The sequence below is a fragment of the Pelecanus crispus genome, chromosome 20, assembly GCF_030463565.1.
Source record: "Pelecanus crispus isolate bPelCri1 chromosome 20, bPelCri1.pri, whole genome shotgun sequence".
Lineage (NCBI taxonomy): Eukaryota > Metazoa > Chordata > Aves > Pelecaniformes > Pelecanidae > Pelecanus > Pelecanus crispus.
Window position 1 is genome coordinate 6323060 of NC_134662.1, and position 25788 is coordinate 6348847.

The 25788-nt window shown below is 50.5% G+C and overlaps 2 protein-coding genes across 2 annotated transcripts in view; both read left to right on the plus strand.

Annotated features, from left to right (window-relative positions):
* The first annotated feature begins 2782 nt into the window (after positions 1–2782).
* On the plus strand, positions 2783–3796 carry LOC104031910 (E3 ubiquitin-protein ligase RNF13-like). Its single transcript, XM_009484065.1, has one exon. It carries the CDS (start codon positions 2783–2785, stop codon positions 3794–3796), a length of 1014 nt encoding a protein of 337 aa, XP_009482340.1.
* Positions 3797–6265: 2469 nt separating this feature from the next.
* Positions 6266–25788, plus strand: part of PTPRS (protein tyrosine phosphatase receptor type S) — a 225264-nt gene continuing 205741 nt past the window's right edge. The window contains 1 exon segment of the mRNA XM_075723865.1: positions 6266–6392. Coding sequence (XP_075579980.1) covers positions 6266–6392 — 127 coding nt within the window.

The following is a 25788-nucleotide window of genomic DNA, read 5'->3' on the forward strand; positions in this document are numbered from 1 at the left end:
TTCAAGTGGGACCTGTTTTCTGTAATTGCTCTGTTCTTGCACACAACTGCTGTCTCCCACGTGTGGCTTGTTGACATTTAAATAAATTGCAATTATTCTGACAAAGTAGATTGCAGGGACTCCAGAGAAAATGGGTCAAGAATACATCCAGGAGCATCTGCAATGTATATAACACATGAATATAACAGGTGTAGGGCAGGAGGAGAAGGAGAGCACAGTGCTGCCTATAATGAACGCCGCCTGGGGCTGGGGACAGCCTGGCACAGCCCCACACCACGGTCGGACGCTTGGCTTAACCTCAGCCAGCCGGAGCCAAAGGCTTCAGGGCACTGACAGCGGAGGAGGCAGACAGCAGCGATACAAATGGAAAGCACAGAGAGAACCAGAGCAGACAGGGCACCGCTTTGGCTCTTTGAGTGAAGATCCTCTTGGCCAAAGTCCTTCTGCCCTCTCCTTCCTTCTGCAAAAGCATTCCGGGATTTCAAAGGAGGCTAAGGGCTAGGGTTTCCTATCTCACACTGCCTGTGGGTTGGATATGGGTATCCTGCTCCCCTCCCCATCCAGACCTTTTCCTCTTTCCTCACTCCCCAGAGCCTTCTCTGTACCCCATTCCCCTCTTCCTTGCCCTCCAACCTCTCTTGAAGAGGATTTGTCCTTTTGCCCACATTTATCTGGGTTACTGCTAAGAGTTACCGAGATCTGGGTTGGAGACTGCAAACACCTGATTTCTCCTTTTATCCAAGGGTTTTGGTGAGCAAGCCAGGATGGCTGCTCACTCCTGCCTTGCCCATTCTAGGATATAAGGGGTGGTGCTGCAGCAACCAGGAGATAACAGCACACAGAATACAAAGGGGATTGTTCCTTGGTCACACATCTGTCACGGCTCCCACAGATCTATGGCTCCTTGTCCAGCACCAAAGCCAGACCTACCCCTTCTGCAAGCAGCGGGTCACTGGCAGTACATAAAGCTTTGATCTGGAGGCAGAAATAGAGCATTGAGTGCAAGTAAAGAGGCAAAGATTTTAAAGGACACTAGGACGATGGATGTCATCACAAGAAGCATAAGACCAAGCCAAAAATGCACCCTCAGAAAGGTCTCCCAGTGTACCTCCATTTTCTTCATCTCTCATTCTACTAGAAAGCATTTGGCTTCTCCACCCTCCCAAAACCTTTTCCTTGTTTTGTTTAAATGCATCAAAATGTCTCCCTGAAAGTGTAAAACTCTTTAGATGAGGGGAAAATAAAATCGATTTGAAATCACAGCTGCTGGGAGTCTCTGGCACACACACACTGTCTGCTGACATTTTCTGTAGCTCTTTTCCCAGTGAAATCTGTCTCAAGCAGAGCCCAAGGGGGCTAGTAACAAATCAGTTGCCTAGTACATGAGTGATTTTTTTTAACTACAGGTCCAACACAACTGCACTGGAAACCATGGGGCTACTCTCAAGTGAATCATTAAACAAAAAGGGCTGTTTGTTAAAAGCTACAAGTTTTTAGGGATTTGTGGTTCCAAACTGACCTGGGTTCACTGCATATTCAGACCTGATTCCTTCCAATAACCAGGAGAGCTATTGCATCCCCATCAGGCTGGCATTCCTCCAGGCACCAAGCAGTCATCATATGAGTTGGGAATTGCCTGAAAGATGGGAGCTTCTGCTGTCAAACACTCTGGGAGGGAGGGACACCACCTGTGCCTTATGCTTTCCACTCCTTTTTGCAGCTTTTTCACCACAAGCAGAATTTTAAAATCAGTTTTTATAGCTAGAAGCTAAAGCCTTTTTTCAGCCATTTGATTTACAGCAGCTGAGGTTTTAAAGCAAATAAGGTGAAAAGCCCCAGTGCAACAGTTGGTGGTAGCCCTCCCAAGCTCATCCACCACTCACTCACTGCGGTAGGACAGGAGCCCAACATGCTCACCCCCAGTGAGAGCCCAAGTCTATCAGCCCCTTCAGCAAATCTGGCTGCTCACTCAGCAGCCTTGAAGGTGGATCAGCCCTCTCAGAAGTTTGGGTAATGGCAGAGTGAGGCCACACAGGCAGAGAGACTTTCAAGTTCTGCTAGCTGCCATTTTGACTGACAGTTACTGATCGACATATTTCAAATGACAGAAACCCTTTCTACCCTAAGCAATTTATTTGGCTTGGTATCGGTGCAAAGATCATGATTTTAAGGAAAAAGTGCACATTCACAAGACCAGTCCAAGCTGCCACACCCACCCCCCAGCAGCAGATAGAGGCTAATGGCTTGTTCTCACTCTGCCACATGTTCCAGGAATTGCTTTGGCCACCAGCATGAAGCATTCCAGTCTGCAACAGGCACGTAGCTGATGGGGAGGCTCATTTATCCTGCCTGCACATCATCAGCAAAATGAAATCGGCATCCTATCGGTACCCAGAGGGAGATGAAACTAGAAGCTATGTGCATGGAGCAGACCAAAAAGGAAGGGAAGAAGTTTAAACAGGTTGGCAATAATGTTACATGACCCAGCCTTGGGAAACAGTCACTGGGTGATGTCACAGATCTGCAGAGATGATGTGAGGGTGTTGCTTAGCAGCTGGAAACAACAAGAGAGACGAGTTCTATCCTGGGAACCTCCAAACCTACCAGGCAGAAACAGGTTTTCACCTCCATCCCGCTGTGCCTCCAAGTCATGGCATGGTGATAAAACCTGGGTGGGATAGTGCCTCTGTGACTGTCTGTTACATTTTTCCTTTGGGACCAGCCTGGAAATCTGTATTCAGAGCTACCCAGCTGCATTCAGCACTACCCAACTGCATTCAGCATGAATCTTCGGCTCTGGCTTCTTCACTTTATGGTTGCTGCTGCCTTCTACAACACTGCTCTTGCAGACGCCTTTGGTTATATAGCTTACAACGACAGCTCCGAGTGCGTCGCTTATAAAGCCCTGCCTGCATGCTTTGGACCACGACTTCCAGCAGAAGGGCTGACAGGGTATTTGGTGAGGGTGATACCATCAAATGCTTGCCATGCAATAGAGAATCCTCCAGCACCAAGAAAGGCCTCTGAGATGTATATTGCGCTTATACAGGAGTATGACTGCTCTTTTGTCAAGAAGGTCCTTCATGCCCAACAGGCTGGGTACCAAACTGCCATTGTGTACAATGTGGATTCAGAGCAACTGATCACCATGACGGCTGATGACAAAGAAATCCAGCAGCTGATCAAGATACCATCACTCTTTACTGGCCAGTCAGCGTCCCTCCATTTGCAAAGGAATTTGCAATGCGAGAAAGTGGCACACATCAGACTTCTGCCACCCAGACGCTATTTGAGTCCTTGTCAAGACAATGCTAAGATGCTGCAGGAAACTTTTATCATGCAAGATCTCAGGGACATATTCTACATCATTATTGCTCCTATCTTGGTTATGGTTGGCTTGAGCTGGTACAAGAGGGCTTGCAAGATAAAGCTGCACACATACAAGCAGGGAGACAAATACAAGACCTGTGTGATCTGCATGGCAGAGTATAAGGAAGAAGACCTCCTGAAGATCCTGTCCTGTTCCCATGCTTACCACAGTGCCTGTGTTGATATCTGGTTTTACACGCAGCCCAGGAAGAAGACATGTCCCCTCTGCAAGCAAGTGGTGAACAGCTATGGGCAAGGTGGCCTCCTGCCAGAGCAGGCTGGTGAAGATGTGAACAAGGAGGAACAAGACCACAAAGAAAATGCATTCAGAAAAGGGCATGAAGATGAATATGTTGAAGAGGAGAAAGATGATGCAAACACAGCGGAAGGGGAAGGGTTTGATACACTGAATAACAGCACCATTTGAGCTGTGACAGGGATAAGTTATCATTAAACCAAAGGAAATCTTCCCTGTGCTTTCCTTCAGCTCTTGCTCCAGGATGGCTTTTATAGGGAAGCAATTAACACTGCAGTTTTGGCTCCCCTCCCCTGGTCCCCACAATGAAAAAAAGGCATGAAATTTCAGCTGGAAATATCAAAACCTCCTTGAGCCAGAGCAACAAGGGAGAAGCAAAAAGGAAGAGGGAAGCAGGTATTTAAGAACATTTGGTATGGGAGCTGGTTTACATCTGCTAGGATGTTTCCTCAATTCCCTCCCAAAATACATGTGCATGGGTATACAGGCACACACAAAACACACTGAATCTTGCTTTTCAGTGTTACCTAACAGGACCGCCTAGAAATCCCAGGTGAGAACTGTCCCCTGTGTGTTGCAGCAAGCAGGAACCATTTCCTAGCCTGACAAGTAGAGAGGGGAAAAAATATGGGGTATAAAATATAAGCATAGAGATGAAGCAACTCCCCCTCTCATCAGAAAAACAGAACCCACAAGTCCCCAGCACCTCCTCATCACCTCGGCACTGACACACACTGTCCCCATGCATGGGGTGGCTCAGTACAGTCCACTGAAGAGGACACTGTGGCCTTTTAACTACACCAGCAGAAAAACTGTGCTGCAGATATTGAGGGCACTTTAAACACCAACTCCTCAGACAGGAGGTGATGCCAGCAGGAGGCAAGGTCTTTACAGCAGGGTTTGCTTTGTGGAGCTGGGTGGCTGGAAAAAAAAGAATGAAACTCTTCTGAGCGTGGCATAACTGGCTGCTTTTGCCTGTTGGCTGGCAATCTCACATGCTCAGAGGCTGCCGTGACAGGTACGTGTAACTTCCTGCTACCTAGGTTGTTCCAGGTCATTATCCAGGTGTGTCTAAGCACCTTAAGGGGAGCTGGATTTATATACTAACATGATGCAAACAGATCTTCATCTCTTCTCTAGATACATCAGGTATAGTCATATTATTTGGGCAGCCTCTGAATACATTTCCAATCCTTCTTAAAGAGCATGGGTAGAAATCAGTGCTAGCTCCCCGGGCTGGTATGGGTGGCTTTAACACCCACTGTGGATGGGGCAGCCAGCCAAGTCCCAAACTGCATATGTGGATACAGAGCTAGAAACACTCACAAAACCACTATTAGCATTTAATCTCATATAAAAGAAAGGCATAAAACCTCTTTAGTAAATGCCAAAAATTAAGGAAGTGAACAGCTCTAACGTACTGTGACCAAGACATCAGACCTGCACAGCTGTACAAAGGCTAAACTCCCAAATCAAAGGCTCTCCTTTAAACATAAAACATCCTATTTCTTATGGGCAGTATCCAAGAAGTTGGGCTGTCATCAGATCACTCTGTTAGGACCATGCAACAAGACGACACAACTATGGCCAGCAAATAAGACTAGTGCCTCGGAGTATTTTCCTTTTAAGTGGTTACATTAAGACCCAAAAGGCCAGGAATTTAGAAAATGTTGTCTGAAAACACTATGCTGCAGAACTGAGAAGCATGATCCCTGCAACACAGAAACCTTGGTGACTTTTGAAAATAACAGCACCTAGATTACTCGAGTATCTTTAAGATACCCATATCTTAGAAAGGGCTGGGAAAAGATATGCAAATACATGTGGTGGCCATCGACAAGGTGGACCTGAATCGATCACTCCTGACCCAGGGAAACCCAGACAGCTTCAGGTGGGAGAAAGAGAGGAAACTGCAGTTTCAGAATTTTTTTTGGCAGTGGAAAAGTTTCAAACCAATTTCTCCTGAAATGAAACATGACAGCATTTCCATGGACTTGATGGAAACAAGTCTTTCCACAAGTCCTCAGACTGAGCTGTTTCATTTCATTTGTGGAACAAACGGGGAAAAATGATTTTTAAGTCAGTTCACAAGGAAACTGCCCTCCTCTGCAGGGTGTGCAGCCTCCTGGGAGCCATAAATCGCTTCCATTGCGGAACAGGGCCCCTCAGGGTGCCTGAAGGCAAAGGCAGTTGTGTCCATCTAAGAAAGGAGACAGATCCTTCAGATGGTGATTAGTGGCAGGAAGTTCATTTATGTGCCTTTAATTGCCTTCTGGAGGTAACTCTTCTGTCAGCAACTTGGAAGGAGACAGGACTGGCTTAGCTAAGGCACAAATGTCTTCTCCTTCAACCACTGCTGAGCACCTGGAGCTGACCTGAAAGCTCCCTGGGGTCCATATCCCCCACTGAGATACGTAACCCCAGGTCATCAAAGGGAAGGAATAAAAGGAAAGACGTCGGTAGCACTCCCAGCTCCTGGCGCAGCACACTCCCACTGCCCTCGTTCTCCCTCAACCAAGGTCTGAAAAAGCACAGATGCTGCAGCCATGCAAGGAGCAGGTTGAAGAGCCAGTATCTTCAGCATGCTGGTGGTATGATGGGCCAAACCCAGGCTGCTGTCTCCCACAGCAAGTGTCTTGCATGCTGCTGATGAAGGAGAAGTGGTTGAACAAGACCCTGAGCCAGACCCTGAGCTGGTTCAAGATAGTCACACAAAAAGCCACGGTCACCCAGCTGCAGAGTGCTGGGCTCAAGAGGAGAGTCCCAGGTGGGAGTTCTCCAGGCTGTATTATGCATGAGGTGAGATGAGCTGATCATAGTGCCCTTAATATCTATGAATTTCTTTCCATCTTCAAAAGCAGCACATGCTCTAGAATGCTCTGAATTTTTACTGAAATGGGTCAGTAGAAAAATAGATCCTTTTTACAACACAACACTGCATTGCCTTAGTTTAAAAAGGAGAGGAAAAAAAAAGGAACAGCATCTGAGTAAGAGAAGCTCTTCAATCCATTTAGTGTTATCAAAGACTATCACACTGAAAATCTGAAATGTGTGCCACAGCAAACCTGACCTCCAGCCCTACAGCTGTCAGATCCACTGCCCTCCACCAGCATTAATGGCAAGGCTAACGTAGCGAGATTAGCTTATTGCCAGGGTGGGACATGCGGCCCTTGTAGCCTGAATGAGGATTAACTTCTCTGGAGGTAGCACTATCCCAGCATTTAAAATAAACTACAACAGACAGTACACGAGAGTGAAAAGGAGAGCGAGGGGTCTGGGTCCTGCTGGGGCAGAGCTGTTGACTGCGGGCAGTGACGGAGCGGTATCTCCTACAGCAGCCTGGGGACGCGGCTGTCCCAGTGCAACAGCACCGCAGTTTGGTTGTGAACCAGGACAGGAGTTAAGGGAAGCACAGGTAGATGAGGCCTGGAAAAGGCCATGCTGGGAGGTGGCATAGGCAGCTCTTACAGGAGCCATGCCTTCTGCAAAGATCCTGCAGTGGCAGTGAATGTAATTGTCGCCAAACCACACAGAGGAGGCAAGAGATGAGAAGACAGCAACTATTGGGAAAGCAGCCCTGATTTCTCTGTCCCAGAGCTCAAGCAGAAGGGAAATGGTATCTGCAGAGTTTCAAACTCATGCCAGAAAAAGGATAACTAGAAATATTTTAGACAAACACTGTGCAGAAAAAGATTAACTGGGAACGAGGGGGAAGGTGAGTGCAGTCTCATGAGTCCAGCCAGGCGCAGCTTGGAGGAACAGCCAAACCCTAATGAGGGAAGAGCCAAGGATGATCCAACACGTACATTTTTGATCAGAGCACCAGTACTGGCTGGAAGCACCAGTACAACCCACGTGGAACCTCCACTGGCAACTGCGCCTTGGGGGAGCACCCAAATATTGTGCTTAAATGAGCTGCCAGGAGCCCTTCTCCTTTTAGCAAGCTCCTGCCCCATAAACCAAGCTCCACTGCACATACTCTATTAAGCAATAACCAGGTTCCAGCACAGCCTCGAAGAATGACTTACAGATCTCATTTATCAGGGGGTTCTTTGCAGTTTCTTGCACATTTTATTGCAGGCTTTTTCTGCACAAACATTGTTCAGTATATTGCTGGGAGAGTCACCAGACTGTGACCCAGAGAGAAGCAGCTGATGACCCAGCACTGGGAACTATTGACTTCACCAGCAGAACGTTAATATTATAGATCACCAGGAGCAATTAGGGTGGCTGATTACCCCATATGCAGCCTACAGGCATATGCAGCCTACAGGCAACCACCCAGTGGAGACATTTTCCCCATGCAGAGAGCCAGCACTAAACCTTGACAACACTTAAAGAACTACTTTGAGGGTTTAAGTGAGATTTGAGTGATCTATAGATCCTGCGCAGGCCAAAGGTAGGAATTTCAACCTTGAAGACTCAAGCTTAATACCTACTGTAATTAAAAGGAGAGAGCCAGCTTCCCTGAAGCACAACCTGACTGACATCAATAGCGTTACAGCAGCAGAGAACCTTACCTTTGATCTCCAAAATCCATCTGGGATGGAGATGAAGGACAGAATGTGCCTGCCCACAGGGCCAGGAGTCTCTGCTACCCAAAGGCTGCAACGTGCATGGAAACCTTCCTTCCTTGGGCCATACTGCCTACCTCCCACACCATCGTATCGCAGGAATCTTTTCTTTGAGGTAAGCATTACTCAGGCCATGCCTCTTTTTTACCAAAAGGATGTTCCTTACAGACCCCCATGCCCACTGGCACTTCAAGCCTGGCGTGCAGGCCACCCGTCCCCCTCGCAGCAGGGACGGGGGCTGGCTCTGCCAGCTGTGCTCCATCTCTCAGGGCTCATGCAAGAGCAGTGGGCTTCAGGTGCTTTAGGCACAGGCAGCTTTACTGCCCAACTCCCGGTTCTTCCCAAAACATCTTGAGCACATGGGGACATACAGCTGGCCCTTTATAGCTCTCAGGACCTAACTGTTCTTCCTTCATCCAGTCTATTTCTCAGCCTCCTCCTTTTCCAGGTCAGGCTTTCCCACCACAGGTTCTGATGCCCAGTTTTCCCTCCCACCAACCCATCTCCTTATCCCCTTCTGCCTCTTGTCCACACCCCATGATGCTCCTCTTTTTCTCTTGCTCATGGAAAGCTTCATGTGTGCCTTAACAAATCAGGTTAGCCTGAGGTGTCTTTGCACAGAGGAAGCCTGGCACAGCTAAGCCAGGAATCCAGCTCTCTGGGGTAATCTGCAGAGTACGGCTGGTTATTAGTCACTACAGTAGAACAATCAACACAGTTTCTGTAATGCAGTAAGATGGATTGAAGCTACTTAAGAATACAAGGAAATGGAATCAGTGCTTTAAAAAAAAAACGTAGCTTGACTCACCAAATCCGCTTCTACTACAGCAGCTCTGAGCTCACGCACAGCCTTTGATTGCACACACTAATGCTGCAGCACAGATGCTTACAGCTGGCAATGCTGGGCCTGAACAGCCAGCAGTCAAGCCCATACCGGGAACACCAACACCTTACTCTGATGGAAATACATGACAGTCCCATGCCGAGGCAGCAAGGAGCAAGATACAGCTCTGCTGTTTTGCTCCTACTCCTTCCTTGTTATCAGAAGAGATCATGCCTTTGCTCTGTGTCTTCTTTTGCACTAGAAAAATTCTGCTCTTTGGTACTTTTCCCTTTCAAACATGCTTGGGAAATAAAGATCCAGCTCTTCCCATTACATCTGCACCAAGACCTGAGCAGACTACAAAGTCTCAGAGGCTTCAAGCTACCTGCTCACTCGCTTAATCATAAAGATTGATTCCACACCTCCCTTAAAGAGATGAGGTGTGATCAGGTACAAGACTCCTTCCCTGACCCAAAAACATTCTTCCCCCACAAATCTCTCCTCTCTCTCGAAATCAGCAGAGATGCTACTCCAGAAATTTAAGAAGTGATATATCAATGGGGTGCAAAGTCTCCCCAGTGCCAGATCCTGCTAGCCACAGCAGCGCTGGGAAGGGGACAACATATGTATCGCTGGCCTGGCATCATAGGCATTGGGAAGCATCCGCCATAGAGGCATCTCCTGCCTGAAGAGCGAAGACCAGTATGTGACAGTGATACTAAAGAAAAAAGTAATGTTGTCTTCTGCTGACTCAGACAAGTGTCTTTTTCTCTCTCAGGAATCAGGGGGTGTGAATGGTTCTGTAGAGAAGGCTGAGAGTCTGGAGGAGGAACTGAGAAACAGCCAGGGAGAATGAAGCAGGCCTTGACAAGGCTCTGCAGAGAAGCAGCAGCATTACCTCTTGGAAGACTATTGTGTGCTTTCACTGCCCATGCCCTGTCCGCAGGAGAGCTTCGCTGCCCTCCCATGCCCGGAAAGGGCAGCTAGCCCCACTGCCAGCACCGAGTTTGCCCAATACAAGGAAGGAAGAAAAGGACCAGGAACTTGAGAAAACGTGTCTGATGCAGCTTATTTCTGTGTGAATGAAACCCAGAAGTCTCCAGAGAGAGAAAGCAGGGGAAATCAGAGAGAAGTCATCACTTTATAAGCAGGGAACAGAGGTGCTTGGAGAATGGAGGCACATCCAAGACTCCCTGTTTACCCATTCCACAAAACATCTCCTTATTACTCCTGTTTATTGACCAAGTGTAAACTACTGTAGTAGTCTAAGGATTGAGATCTGAGCCAATTTTTTTTTTCCTCCTGACCTTTATGCCCCTCTGCCACAAGGCTGGGGGAAAGAGGGAAAAACCTGACCTGGTCCTGACCGCCCTAATTAACTGGAGTCCTGACTGATTTTGATAAGTAGCTCTGGCCTCATTCATCAGCGCAGCATTTACACAGATAAGCAGAGGAGCAGTGCATCAATCCAGACCACCCCAAGCAGCACAGAGCTGGTCTAAAAGGAACAGCATCTTTTATACACCTCTTCATATGACGAAACCTCATCATCTTTCTGATCCTTCCCTCTGAGTTTTTAAGATCTTCTAAGGTCCACCCTCTGCAGATGGACAGCAGCAGTTATTCCTAAGGGCTCAACCTTGTTAAACTTCAAGTTTGGTGCTATGGGAAGCCCTGGCTCCACCAGAACAAGTGACAGCACCCATGATTACAGGGGCCAGATGCTCTTGGCCCACCTACGTTACAGGACAGGGTGTGCAGCTCCCGTGCATCACTGTAAGGAGACTCACCACGGGCCAGCACAGAGCTCAGTTGAAAGTCACTAAGTAGAAATCAAACAGGGAGACTGGAGGCAGGCTAACACAAGGCTTAAGATGGAGATTTTGGCTAAGAAGAGAAAGGGAGAAGAAAGCACACACTTTGCGGCATCCATCTCTGGCACAAAGAGCCTCGCCAGAGCCCTGCAAGCCAAATGGAGAGACTGCAGGCATTTTACCCGTCAGATTTGAAAACCCTTTCCACTGTTAGCTTGGTTTTGCTCTCCTTCAAGCATGTGATGGAGAGAGAAAATGAATGCAAGAAGAGAGATACTGTTGATTTAATTGGCCATATTTGTCACTGGAGCAAGAGAAATAACCCTAGCAATAGCACTGGCTGAGTGACATGCATTTAATTAGTGTATGAGATGCATTTGCTTTGGTCAATGAAATATATATGAAAACCTTCATCTTAACGTGACCTTTCCAGGAAAGCTCTGGTCTAAATAGCACTGCCCAATGCTGCTGTGACAGCTGGGCACTCCCCTGCTGCTCCAGCAAGCCCAGAGCAGCACCCCTGCACCACCAATGCCTCGCTGCTCGCCCCTGCTTTGGCTTTCCCTGTGCAGCACCCGACACTGAGCTGTCTTGCTTTGCCCTGTTTTCCCAATCCATTTACCTCCTGGCATCCTTACACTGCTTTTCCCAGGCTTGAACTAACTGCCTTCCCCCACGGTGACAGTGCAACCAGCATCATCCAGCAGCCCTGCCAGGGGCTGAGCATCCTCACATCCCTCTAAAATCAGTAATTTTCCCCAGAAAAGTCACTGCCTGGTGATGAGCAGGATGCCAGGACATAGGACCACAGACGGAGGCAGACCTGCCCCAATATTACTTTAGCCGTGGAAGGTAACAAACCCAAGCTGTTCATTCAGCCTTGACTCCTCTGGTCAGAGGTTTACAGCCAAATTGTTTTACTGAACCTCCCCAAAGTCCTTCACGGTGTGGCCTGAAGGAATATTTAGGGCAGTGTCCTGGGAGCACTTGGGGCTGAGCCAGTAGTGCAAAGGCAGAACCAGACAGATTGGTGTGGTCTGGTGTCTGCACCCACAGTCAAGATTCCCACTGCAGGAGTAAGAGCTCCATGAAACAAATTACATCTAATTAGAGCAGGTGCGTGGTGCCCAAGGAGCATCGCCATGCAAATATTTATTCAAGTCTTTAAAAAGGCCTTTGCGAGACACAAAGCAAACGGTGTTTCTGTAGCCACGGATGGTCCTTCCAGCCAGGCAGGACCACAGCACTGCAAAGCCATCCGTCAGCACTCGAGCTCACCCCCCGACACAAGCCATACATTTTCCATGCCTCTTTGGGGCAGGATTTGTGAGGCTTTGATGAGAGCGTGTTCCTTTGCCGCACAAGGTCAAGCCAACCATTTCCTCCTTCCCAAGGCCTCAGATTTACCCCAGACATAACTCCCTCAACTTCAACAGGTAGATTTTGGCACTGCGGCCTCTCTCTTTTCCTTTTTAAGTCTCTTGCTGCAGCGTGAGGAGACACCTGGCAGAACCGTTCCGCCTGGAAATCCATCCTTGGATTGTTTTATCTCTATTAGCCCTCGCAAGCAGATGACAGGGGAGCATGAACATAGACAGCGTGGGATGAGACATTCACCCAGCTGCTAGTTCAAAGGCATGTCATCATTTATAACACTCCCAGCTATTCCAACTCTCCCTACTTGTTCTCAGTTAAAAGAAAGAAAGAAAAGCAAGCCATTTCTAGTTCTGTATATTTAGCATTCAGGGACATGTTGTTTATTTTGGTGCCTTTGCTTTTGGGGTAGCACAGCTTCCCCAGCTCCACGGAGCATTGCTCTTCCAGAGCAGTGCTGCCAGTTTGTGCTGTAACCCCTCAGCATCCCGCTAGCGTGACAGTGCAGGAGCAGCCAGCCAAGGGAAAGATGGGCAGAAGGGGACCGCTTTATGTACCAGCTTGGTCCTGCTTGCACCTTGCATGTCCCATCTGGCAGCTGTTTAGCCCTGCCATGCTCAACATAGGGCCCTGTCATTGACAAGTGAGCCACCACTTCCCCGCACTGGGAAAGAGTTCAAAACCAATATCGACTCAATCCACTAAAAAGGCTTTTATCTCCATTGGGCTGGTGTTCCTGCAGGGCCAGCCCACAGGCACCTCACTGAAATGGGCTGCCGTGGACTTGAGAAAGACACCCATGTCCGAGCCTCAGCCCGTCCAGGGACACTACAGCACCCAGGAGCCATTCCACAACCAGAAGGGGACATGGTCTGCTGAACATCTCCGTCAATGTCACAGCCTGGAGGTGACATCCAGCCTAAGCCTCCCTTGGTCCCCCCAGAAACAACTCTACCATCCCCAGGCATGAGCCAGACCCACCCTGCATGGTGGGAAGCAAGAGCCTGGCCCAAAGCAAGTCAGTGAAGAAACAAAAGTGGTGCCTGCACATTTCCCGTCCAACTCTGGGCCCCTGCAGTGATCCTGGTGGGTCCATACAGCCTGGGAAACCTGGCCAGGACTCCTGGCTTTTCTGTGGTCCCCACCAGCAGACATAGGATGCTCAAAGGAGCATCTTACATTAGGCATTGCCACTCCAAAGCACCTCTCTTGCTCTGAACAAGGGCAGCGACAGCAGCAGGGGGGAGTTAAGACAAGTCCCTTCAAGTTGCAAGCCTCTCTGCAAATAACTTGGGCACATTTCCAGCCCATCACTAAGACAACGCAGAACCGACTGATCCCCAGAGACTGCAAATGGTCTGATCCAAATTCCACTGAAGTCCATGGCAAGGCTCATTACCTCCGTCTGGCATTAGCTCTGGCTCTTTGCTCACGATAGCTCTGGGCAAGAACTCCCTCTCCAAGGAGCCCCGACACGATTAACTGCGGAAGCATCGCTCCCATCTCAAAGCTGGGGAAAAGCCCCAGACCCTTCCCCGCCTAACGTGGGCACATCAGCACCGACTGAGCCGTTCAGGCTGGGTCCAATAGAGGGCAACAATATCACACGAACCACTTCATTAAGCTAACTGCGAACAGCCAAGGTGAGAATCCCTGCCCACACCCCTCCAGGGCTGGATTTATCCCTTCCCTCCTTCCCCACTTCACTGGGAGGGGAGTGGATGCGCAGGCAGCCCGAGGCTTCAAAGATGGTGCATGGTCAGGGTGGATGGCTCTGAAGCATTTGGGCTTTGGGTGCCTCTCAGCCAGCCGTGCTGATTTTCCCCTTGATGCCAGACCCTGCAAATCTACTGAGCCACCCATCCTCTCCTGGGTCCCACCAGGCCACAGCCACAGTCCCCACCAGAGCTCTGCCTCCCCCTGCCTGCCTGCAGCTTATTACAGCAGTAACAAAATGCACGCCACGTAGAACCACAACCTTTTTGCATGAAGACACCTTATACACCAGCGAACATTTGTTTAATTAACACTCTTGCTTGCCAGAGGTCTGCCCACAACCCCCATCGCTGCGCAGGGAGCGACTTTCCCCGCTGCAACCCAGTTCTGACCCTTCCTAGCAGGGGAGTCCGTAGGAGTGAAGCCAGGGATGCACCATCCCCTTCACCCTGGGGAATCACCCTGCGCTGTACTCACCGCAGCCTCCCCAGTGCTGCTCTGTATCCAGGCATGTCACCTAAGGAGTCCGTGCAGTCATATTGCTCAAGGGGAGCTTATCCCAGGCTTGCAAGCAAGGAATGCCCATGGGATACCAGCAGCAGGCATCAACTCAAAACAGCATGGCTAGCGTGGCTGCATGCTAGCGAGGTCTGGACTGCAGCAGGCCTGTTAAAACAGGGACTTTTTTGGGAGAAAGCAGTACAAAAAGCAGAGAGAGGTCTGAGTTGTCTCTCATCAGCTGAGCTGCAGGAATCACCAGTGCACTTGTATGGTGAAATGAATTAGTGTAACGACTGTGTGGGAGGTCAAGCTGATATTTTACCCTGCATCCACAGCAGGCAGGGAGCCCACAGGCAGCCAGGCACTCTAACTCCCCATCCTGGGCTAACGTGACCGCATGCATCCATGATTTAAGCTCTTATTACAAGAGGGTGGAAGTAGAGCTGTAGACAGCTTCTAGGTGGTGGATTTAACCCTCGCTCCCACCTGGGAGCCCATGGAGGATTCCCACTGACATCAGCAAAGTCAAGGTTTTACCCATTCCCATCCCTCCTTGTGTTTGGTTACAGCATGGGCAGCAACCACCTCTGTCCACATCTGTCTGTGTTGCACACTGCTTGTCTCCTGTCATAGAAAACAAACTGTGCCCAAGGAATTTGGTGGAAGTGGCAGAGATGAAGAAGCTGGGATTTCACTTGGGTTGGCAGCAGAGCCTCAGTCCCAGCACCCCCCATGGGTTTCATTCAAGCAGGCTCAGACAGGCAGCTCATGTCAGAGTGGGGATGAGAGCCCAAATCACCAAAATCCCAGGCTCCTGCTGTATCCCAAGCCATCCTCCCTCCCTGCAGTGCACAGGCCTCCTCCAGCCCATCAGCTCCCTGCTGAAACCCGCTCACCAGCTTTGAATCTCCCTGCGAGGGGCCACCTGAGATGCGCCATTGCCAGCACCAAGCAAGCCCCATTCAATCCATGAGCCAGCACAAAGACAGAACTCAACTCCTCAGGACAGAAAAGGCTGGACCCAAGTCCCAGTGTTGAGTGCAGGGGCTAAGTCACCTCCAGATTTGGGGAACTGGGAGGAAAGGCTACATTCAACCCTGAAACCAGCAGCTGAGACAAGCTGGGAGCTGCAGTTTGACCAAAGGAATTCCTCCCACCAGCAGCTGCCGAGCCCTGTTCAAAGCCCTCAAGCCAAAGGCTTGGCCGAGAGCCTGGAGGACGAGCTCATGTCTCACTGGATATGTATTTGTTTTCATCTGGATTTACATGATGAGATCAAAGCTGCTGCACTGAGGTTAGACAGGATTTACCTAGGGCAGAGCTCTGGGGCATTTGGGTGTATAGTTTTGCCCCATCTCCATTTCACCCGGGGGGTTCCAAGCTGTCTGAAGGATGAGCTGGGCTGATTTGCTGTAGCCTGCTGCAACCTGTGTGCTCCCAGTGCTCAGTGCCACTCGCCTCCTGGCACTAAATATGCCTCCAGACAGCAGCCTCTGGCAGAATATGCCAAAACGAGCTGCCAGTGCTCGTTTTTTGCTGGCTACATGCTAGGGCCATTCACATCTCTGCACAGGGGATGGACAGACTGAAGCCAGGAACAACCGCAAACCCACCTTATGGGACACAACCAGGGGACCACTTGTATGCAGACACTCAAGTCCTCCTTTCAGGTTGGGGAAGTTACCAGCTTTGCTTTTACAGAAGTGAGGATGTTGGTGCACCTTCAGCAGTGCTGGCAAAGACCTGTCCTGCAGCAGGGCAGCGAGCGGCTGCTTTGGAGCCTTTCTCCCAACCCTCATATCTCATGTGGCCACACATTCCCCTACGCAGTAAAAGCAAAATGCTCTCACACAGCAATGTAGCACTCGGGGCGCTGGCACATGCTGCTGGTCCAGCCCAAATGACTGAGCCCCCCCTCTGCAGCAACCCTGCAGGAAGGTAAGAGCTGACCCTCCACTTAGATACATAATACAGGAGGCAACATTGCAGGGAAGCACAGGGACTCCAAAGCCACGTTCTCCAAAGCTGATCCCTACGTGGCAGCAGCACTCAAAGCTGCATTTCAACCTGTAGCACTTGGTGCTCCATCACCAATGGTGGGTGACACCCTCCCACAAGGGCTGCGGTTACACCGGGTCCACCGGAGCAACCTCCTCAGCACCGAAATTATTAGGGCTGAAATTTGGGGGAGGTGGTTTAAAGAACAGATGGTCGTGCTTTAGTATCGCAACACACTGCCAGTTAATTAATGCTAGCTGTAATTAAACTTTACACAAATTAGCTGTCAGCTATGCTAAAGGGAATCATTTCTCTCAAATGCCACCTTGAATTGCTGAGTTGTGAGACTTTTCTACAACGTAATTAAAAGCAGGAGGCTGGCATGGAAGGGGGCGGATGGCAGGGGAGGGAATAGCCAGGAGATGAAGGCTGCAGGCTGGGAAGCAGCTGGAGATCCCCACCCCACACGAGCAGCTCCTCTCCTTTGGTCTGGGGGGACCTCAGGGGCTCTGCTTGGCTTTTATCCCCTCCAGCATACAAAGGACATTCATCCCCATGAATAAAAGTTCTTATCTGAAACTAAGTTTTTGGCACTTGGAAGGAAAAATGTTTAAGTTCAAGAGGCCCAAGAAGACCTCTGGTAGGACAAGGAGTAAGTTGGGTCAGGAATTGTTGTGATGAAGCCCATCTTCTATTTGGAAAAGCAGAAAACACGATGTATTTGCAGGGACAGGGCTGGTTTTGACAAGTCTTTTGCTTGAAAGAAAGAAGTCTGTCAAAACAGCCATGTTGACATTTTCTAATAAGTTGCATTTTATTCCAAGTGATGCTTTGGAAATTTTAGCTCATTCCTTGCTTTGCATCTTTGCCAGTGCTCATTGAGCTATGAGATGACTAATGCAAGAGCACCACGACCAAGCAGGCAAGCACTCACTTGGACTGGGGGAACTGGGAATATTAAGGCTAATTTATCCCAAATTAGCACAAGTTTTGGCTGGAAATCAAACTGGGGAAACAGACAACAAATGTCTTCACATCAGATACATTGATAGTGACTGGCAGAGGTTTTCAAACATTGCACACAAACACACAGGACGCATCGTGGGGTACCTGAGCACAGCGATAGCCATCTCCAGAAGAAGCTCCAGGGTCTGGAAAGGCAGGAGATGAGGCTGGAAACAAGGCAACACAGGATCCACAGAGGAGACAAGGCTGGAAGGGAACTTACCCCTCCTGCAGTCCTTAAATAGCACTCCTGGGTGAGTGGGTGGGGGTCCAAGGTGAAGCTGCTTAAGGCAATTAAAGCCACTTAGTGCACTCAGGATCCATGCAGTCAAACCACAGCCTTAAGAAATTGAGCCCAGTAACCCCAGTTAGACTTAATGACTTTGGTCCTTGGGGTTATTTCCCCACTTTCCAGTCCAGTGAGCCACCTGCAATCCTGTCCAGGTGCTGTGGATGGTGCATCACCACCCCAGCCCCATGTGGGACCAGAGCGATGGGTCCCAAAGTCAGCTCAGGGGCTGTGCTTGTCCCCTGGGGATCCATCTCAGGCAGCCCGAGGCGTTACTGATGCTCATCTCTCATGCAGTCATGGGTAATTGATATGCCCAGATGTTTTCCACTCCATGATACAGAGGAAAGCAAAAATCTCCGTGGTTCCTGCCAGACTGACATGTGGAAAATTCCTTCCTGATCCCAAATCTGCTAATCAGATCAAGCACTTCAGGGAGACTTGGCGGGCGAGTATGTCTTGGGAAGGAGTCCCTACACCCCCACTGCTGCGCTTGCTGCCCATCCAGCATCCCACCGCGATTCAGAGCACCTGGGAGCACAGCTGGCCAGATGTGTGCCTGAGAAACCGTTTCTCCTTGACTCCTTCAGACAACTGGATGAAGCTTAGGATAAGTTATATTCATGGCCTTGCCGCAGAGCTCCAAGTGTTACGAATATCTTGAGGGCAGAGCGGGACGGCCTTCTCTCCGAGGGCAGGAGTGGGAGGGATTTATGAGTTAAGGTCAGGAAGGGCCACCATGACTCTCTCCCCTGCTCCTCCCAAATGCATACGCTACAGCTATTTTTCTCCTCCAGCAGCTGAATTAAAGCCTCTGGTTTGTAGCAATACCAAATCTCATTTTGGAGGCTCTGAGCAACAGTAAATCCCTGGTCCCTTGCTCTCCATCAGCCCTCGCTGCCCTGCAGCATGTCCTCCTCCAAGGTTGCCTTCAGCTTCCAGCAATTAGGGCTTCTCCGGCATTTTGCTTGACAGGCTGTAGGCTCTGTTTCCAGCCTGATACACACAGAGGAGTTTAATTCCTCTGCACCAGCACTCTCCAACCTCACCTTGGGGACCCTGAGCCTCTCACCCCACCACTCGCCTCCCACCACCATCAAAGCCCCTGTACCCTTTTGGGCCAGCCAGCGCGGCGAGCAGGGCTGGCCCCAATGGCTGGGCAGATTAGCTCAACCATATTCCCCCACACACTGTACAGACTCAAGAGCACTTCTTGGCTTTTCTTTCCTTTTTTTTTAAAGCTCAATCAAGGATCACATCAACTTCTCTTTTTCCCGCAGCTCTGCACTGGGAGCTCATGATGAGGGAGTTATACACCCATGACCCCTAAATCCTTTTCTGAGTCACTGCCGCTGCAAGCTCTGCTCTCCCATCCTGGAGGCAAACAATCCAGCTCCTTTGTTCCCACCTAAGCTACAGCAGCCTCGTACAAAGCGCCAAAGTCATTGGTATTTTATACTTCAGGAGTGCTTTTTTTCTTTTCCCCAAAGCAGTACAAAACAGTCATAGTATGGCAGTGCCTGGAGTCCCCAGCGCAGAGCAGAGGGGATGGAGCTGTGTATTGCTACGGTCTGTGTGTTACTAAGGTAGGGATGAAAAGGCTGAAGATGGGCATTGATGTGAGCCCCGGCCAAAATGTTTGTCCTTTCTGGATTTCCACGCTCACTCAGCCTGGTGGTGAGAGGGACCCCAACCCAAAGAGCAGGAACATCCCCAAGTCTTTTCTCAGGCAAAAGGGACCCACAGCTTTTATACAAGGCTTCTCTGCCCCCAAGTCCTTACTGCAGGGGAGCCCCGCTCCTTGGCTGTGTGGGACAGTTTGCCCAGCCCGCCGCTGCCTTGCCCCCAGTCCAGGAGCAATTCAGCCCATTGCAAACCTCAGGGGAACCATTTGGTGGCCTCCCCTTTGCTTCTGCAGTGAGGCTGGGACATGCAGAACTTTGCATGCAGCATCGTGTTTGGCTGTGGAGCTCCCCTGGGCTCCAAGAACGCCTGCACTGATCCTGTCCCACCATCAGGGCCGATGGTATGAGCTGGAGGAAGGGGACAGAGCTGCTGAGCACAGCGATGGCCAAGGTCGGGCACATGGACCAGGCTCTGCACCTCACCCTGCTGCCAACAGCACTTGCAAGAGCTCAGTCGTGGATCGGAGATTCACCCAAGCTCATCCTATGCTGGACCCAGGACGTACGCCTGCTTCTTGCTCCTCTAAGTGAAAAGGATGGGATTGGTTTAAAAAAGAAATCAGAGCAGGAGGTATCGACTGCCTTCCCCCACCTCCTCCAACTCAATTAAGGAACAACATGTTTTCCTCCTTGCTGCCATCCTTTTATCTCGGGCTCCTTCTCGTGCTGCTGTTCTGTTTCTCCCTTCACGTGATGGCAGCATCGTGGTACCCAGCTCGCACGGCCCCGGGGTGCACGGCTTCATCTCGCAGCCTGCAGGCTCCTGGGCTGCGGGAGCGGAGGCTGCAATGACACACGCAGCTGTGTGTGCGCGCATGGGTGTGCACGTGGGTGTCCCTGTGTGTGCACATATGTGCATGCATGTGTCTGCATGCACATTATCCCCACCCCTGTGGCAGCACTGGCACGGGGCAGTCATTTTGCTGGCTGCCTCTGCTGGGGTGGTTTAAGGTAAGAAAAGGTGGGTTTGGTAGCAGGAAAGGAGTGGGTGTTTGGTCAAGGATGTCTTGTATCCAGCTGCTGAGCTGTGCCTGCCCGGCCACCCTTGTGAACGCCCGCAGCACCCTGCTTGCAGGATGCTCCTCAGTGTTTTCTGCGCCGTGCTGTAATGTGGATGCTCAGCTGGGGAGAGAAGAAACACAGCCCTAGGGAAGAGTTTGAGTGGGATTAACGAGAGGGCTGGTGTGGAGGGGTGTGGGAAGGAAGGTCTGTGGGCACAGCGGGTGTTGGGTAGGGGTGGGTGTGCATTTCCTCCTCCGGCTGCGCTGAATCACCATTTGCATCTCACTTGCCGGAGATTTGAGGGCTCGGCTGCCTGGCTGCGGCGCGCGCCCACTTTCTGATGGTAAAGGGAGCTTTCCTGGAGGAAAGCCCAAACAAAACCCACACACAGATCTCCCGCGCCCAGGTACAAGGTGTCAGCTGTCATCGAGCATTGCAAGATGCAGGGGCATGGCCCCAGACAATTTGTAGACATCACAAATAAAGTCGACAGCGTTGACAGGGAACAACTCGAGGACATTGCCTGCAGGGAGACCCCACCGTAGTTACAGGCATTGGCTGCTCTGAAGTTGTTCAATAAATTGCTAGATTTAAGGCCAGGAGAGATCGTTCAATCATCCCGGCTGACCTCGTCCATCGCAGTTCCCCCCTTGTGCTGGGAATTGCGGAGACAGGGGTTATTAGAGCCGTTTTGGAGTGGTACCCGGCAGTGCCGTGGTGGGAACCCACCGCTGTGTTCTGCCACCCGCCCACCCAGAACGCATCTCCCCACCTGAGTCAGCTCCTGTCTCACATGTCCCTCACTATATCAAAGGCTCCTCATTCTCCCTGAAGGTAACGCTCTGTTGTAATCTCAGCAGGGAGCTCTCCACATTGCTCACTGTCAGGGTTTTTCTCCTTGCATTCCCTTTGCCAGCCCCAGCTTCGGGGACAAGTATGGCTCTGTGTAGATGCAGGGAGATCTAGCCCCTCCGAACTACCCATCTGGGAGGCAAAGGTCGGAACTGAGCACATCACCCTAAACATCACTACGGTGAGCGAGCGAGCGAGGTGGGCATCCTGCGGGAGACTGGGCTATTTCCATGGAATCGCAGCAGGCAGGTTTCTGCCCCACTGCCTCTTGCTGCCACACAAGCCAAGAGCAAAGGGGCAGATCCCGGGGCAGGCAGGGCTCTGGTCCTGCTCACAGAAGCTCTGCCAGCCTGCTCCATGGGCTCACCCCCACTGATGCCGACGTAGGAGGAGAATCAGGCCCATGTCATCGCTTGAAGGGACTGATGGGTTCGTCTTTCAGGTTAATAACCAGGGGTAACTGAACAGCCTTTCCAAAGCAAATGGGACGTTCAGGCCCCGAGCAGCTGCGTGGTGCAACGGGGAATCCTGCCTGGGCACAGGACCCGGTCCTCATTCCAGCTCCACCATGGCGATCCTCGAGGAATTCAGCAAAAAGAAAAGAGCTGCTTTGAATTTGCAGTGAGAGGATGGAAAAGCAGAGCCTGGCTATTCAGGAGCCTGAATAAAAAGAGAATAAACCCTTGTAAGGTCTCAGGGTGGCTATTGCTATGCTGAGCCCAGGTTTTGCTGTTCCAAAATGCTGCTCTGCATTTCCCAGCATGCAGTGGCAGATGCCGTGCAGGACACCTGGACAGAGAGCTGTCCGTCTGCGAGGTCTCGCACCATCCAGCGCTGAGGACGAAGACACCGATCCTACTCCCAGCCCTGCCGCTGACCCACGGTGCGGGACCTGCTCTGGGGTACCACTCCTCCTTGCTCCTCAGCTTCCCCATCCTTGAATCAGGGACAATAACTACTTTCTCCAAGCTGTGTTATCCACGTGTTAACTTTATTGATGAGCAATACAGGATGTCAGGCAGGATGAGGACCCTGGTAAATGAAGCAGCACAGAACTGGAGCTCAAGGCAAGTAGAAATCTGCCCATCTGTAGCTCTGGAATTGAAGAAACATCTCCTTAAACTGGGCTGCAATTTCATGAGTCTCTGCTCTGCACTGTTTGCTTTTGCTTTATATTGTGCTTGGAGGGCTCTGGATGACAAGGACACTATTATTATTATTATTATTATATACTCCTGCATGTGCGTGCCTGCACACTGGCTCAGGTGTCTATCAGTTGGAATAAATTACAGAGAGATGGTGAAAGGAAATGTTGCGTTCCATTAAAGCCCCGCTTTTCATTTGCACTGGGAGTTTCTCCGGTTAGAAGTCAAACTGCACACCCGCCACTTGCTAATTGCACTTTTCAGAATCAAAGGCTTTAGCCAAAGGGATAAATATATAAAATTGTCGGGAAGGAAACATTTTCTTCTTGCATTCCAAGTGAAAACTGAACTAATACAGACTTCTTTTGGTAATAAAAGCAGCAGAAAGATATCTGATCTCTGTGGCTAAAGGCAGCTTGAAACAGAAGTAAAAGATTCGCTTATCAGGCTAGGAGGACTGTTCTAAGTGACTGAAATTACATTAGGAAACTCATGTCCCTGTTTTCTTCTGTAATTGTCTCTTGTTGTTTTAGCCTCTTTTCCAGGTAACGCAGTCACTGGGATATTTGTTCAATCGCTGCTTTTTTCCCTACTTCTTAGATCATCTTGCCAAAAGGGCCAGCAAAGAGCATCGGTGAGAAACCACCGCATTCGGGCATCCCTGCGGCAGGACCCCGCACGCCCCACCCACCCACTGCCTTTATCTCCCTTTTTATTCTTCTTTTCCCAGCCAAACCGTGACCATTCCTCACTCCTCCGGCCCTGGGACAGGGAGATGGAGGACAGAGTCACGCGTTGTTAACCCCCGCTTTCCTGCGGCTGCCGGTGATTTATTACGAGCAACAAGGCATGAGGACAGCGAGGCGAGGACCAGGGAGCATCCTCGCTCCGTCCCAGCTCCGGGCTGGGTAACAAGCCATTTCAAGGCGGGGGGGGGGGGGGGGGGGCAGTACTTACTGGGTGAAAAAGTAGAGGACATGGGGTTTTACTTATTTCATGCCTTGGTTCTTAAGGAGGAAAAATGTCTCCATTTCAGATGGGGCAGCTTGCAAGCACGTCTGCAACACGCCAGGATTCAGCCTTGGGTGGAGAGGCCGGATCCTGCTCTTGGTTGCAGTTTTAGACACTTGCGTGGATTACTGGGCGAGAGCTTCCTCTGCTGCTGCATGATGAAGGCAAAACCCATACATGTGCCCTTGTATTTATGCATTTTCACCTGGTTTCTGGCTCAGTTTTCATCACCTGGTTTCCTTTCTGTCCTAAGAATCAAGCTAGTTCACCGATGCAAAAAAAAAAAAAGGAAAAAAAAATTACGTGATTACCAAATAAATAAGTAACAAGAATAAAAAAACCCACCCTACTGGCAACTCTGCAGCTTTTTTCAAAAATGACTGTGAAATTTATGGAACGACAGCTAAATTGAATGAGATTAGGAAGAAAAGGGCCTGTCTATTTATGTGAAGAGTTTTCAGAGTTATCATAATTAATTATAACAAACATTTCGCAATGCACATTAAATCTCAGGCTTCGAGGCTTAGCCTGGTTCCTAACACTCCAGCTTGGGATGAAGGGCTGAGCTGCCGGAGGCATCCTCACCACATCCTCACCGGCAGGACCGCAGCAGTGGTGTAACGTGGAGCAGAGTCCGACCCTGCTTCTCCACCCAAGCACCGAAATGAAGCCAGAAATGCAGTAAAAAAAATCCCTCATATTGCTTAAAAACTTATTAGGCAGGGTTTGTTTAAAGCAGCCAAACCTGGTTTGTGCATCCCACCAGCTCCGTGGACCCGTGGACCGGCTAGGCTCCTCGCAGCAGGATCAGACCCAAGCGCGCAGCTGGAAATGCATCATCCAGGAGGGAAGGAAAAGCAGGGCAGGGTCAGAAATGCCTCGCACAGATTTGGGGGATTCCACGAGTTAACAGTGGGCTTGGCGTGGCCTCACTCACCCCTTCCCACAGGTCCCGGTGCCCGGCTGCGGGGCGGATGGATGGGCACTAACGACTCCAGCGCCAATTGTTAAGATTTAATTAGGGACTGGTGGCTGCGGATCTGGATGTGGTCCCACCTGCGGCTCTTGGCTCTGCACAAATGTTAACTCCCAAGGTGTAGCAGCCCATAGAAGAGCCTCCGACTCTCCCTCCTGGCTGCCCAGAATGGAAATAGGTTGGGGAAGGGTGTCAGGGGAGCCCAGGAGAGATGTACAGGCAGGAAAATTGGGGAAAACAGGGTGATGGGGATGCTTGAGAATTCACACAAGGAAAGAGGCTCCTCGGAGCTGAACGATTCCGACCCAGAATAAGGTTTAAATCTCCTTCCCTCTGTGGTTTTGGTGCTAAGGCAGGAGGTTCAGCAACCCCTCGAGCATCTCCGGCTTTGTGGTTCTTGATGGCCAAGGGCAGCAGCAGCTGCACGCTGCTTGGATAAATACAGAAATTGCCAAATCTGCTGAGAGAACTGAAGCAGGCAGAGGAAAGGCAGAGAAAAATCGCCTCTGCCAGGCTCCGCGTGTGCTCTTGGGCAAGCAAACGTCAGGCTCAATATCTCGCCTGCGGGGTGGTGCCAAGAAACAGTCCCGCTTGCGTCTCGGGATGGAGGCAGGAATTTGAGGTAAATCGTCCCGATTTGAGCAGAGCCCATCCCCCAGTGCAGCAGGCAGCCGGCTCCCTCCTGGCCTGTCCGCAAGGGCTTATTTCATTCACCTTTAAACCCTCCCCAGGTTTTTAAGATATATTAGTTGTGGGCTTTTGTGTTTCCTGAAGTGAAGGTTAAAAACCATAAAAACACTTGGGCTAGGTTTCCTCACCCTGGCACAGAGACCCAGCTCCCCAGCACCCTCCCGGGACCCGCCCTGCTCAGCACTAATTAACCATTGCTCCTGCCGCAGGTGCCTGGCTGTCACCGGCAGCTTGCCTTCCCACCAAGCTTTTCCAGCCAAAACCGCAAAGGGGAATAAACCCAGTGAGAGCCCATGCACCTCTCCCAGGCACAAGCCTCTTGCTCGAACTGGCACGTGAGGATCTCCTCCGGCAGCACTCGCCCCGGTCCTACACCAGGGGGGTAGGCTCAGCACCGCCACGCCCGGGGCTGTTTTAGGTCCCGGATGCAGCAGGGCTGATCCTGCCACATCATACGGACGCAGCGGTGTCCTCGGAGCGAGCCAGTAGCTCGGCGTGCTGCTGCTCCTCGCTGCCTCCTGGCACCCCCAAAGTCTCCTTGAATATTTGGCCCAGCAACAGCAGGAGGTGGTTTGTTGGGCTTATCCTGGCTCTAACCAGAGAGAGTTTTTACTGTCACAGCCCCAAGCTGATCACCTGCCCCTCTCCCGGGTTGCAATTATCCACCGGGTACAACCGAGACAGATGCAGGGACATGATCACAGCTTG

Bases quoted from the DNA above. Each gene is read 5' to 3' on its own strand.
- LOC104031910 (XM_009484065.1), top strand. From the start codon at position 2,783: ATGAATCTTCGGCTCTGGCTTCTTCACTTTATGGTTGCTGCTGCCTTC.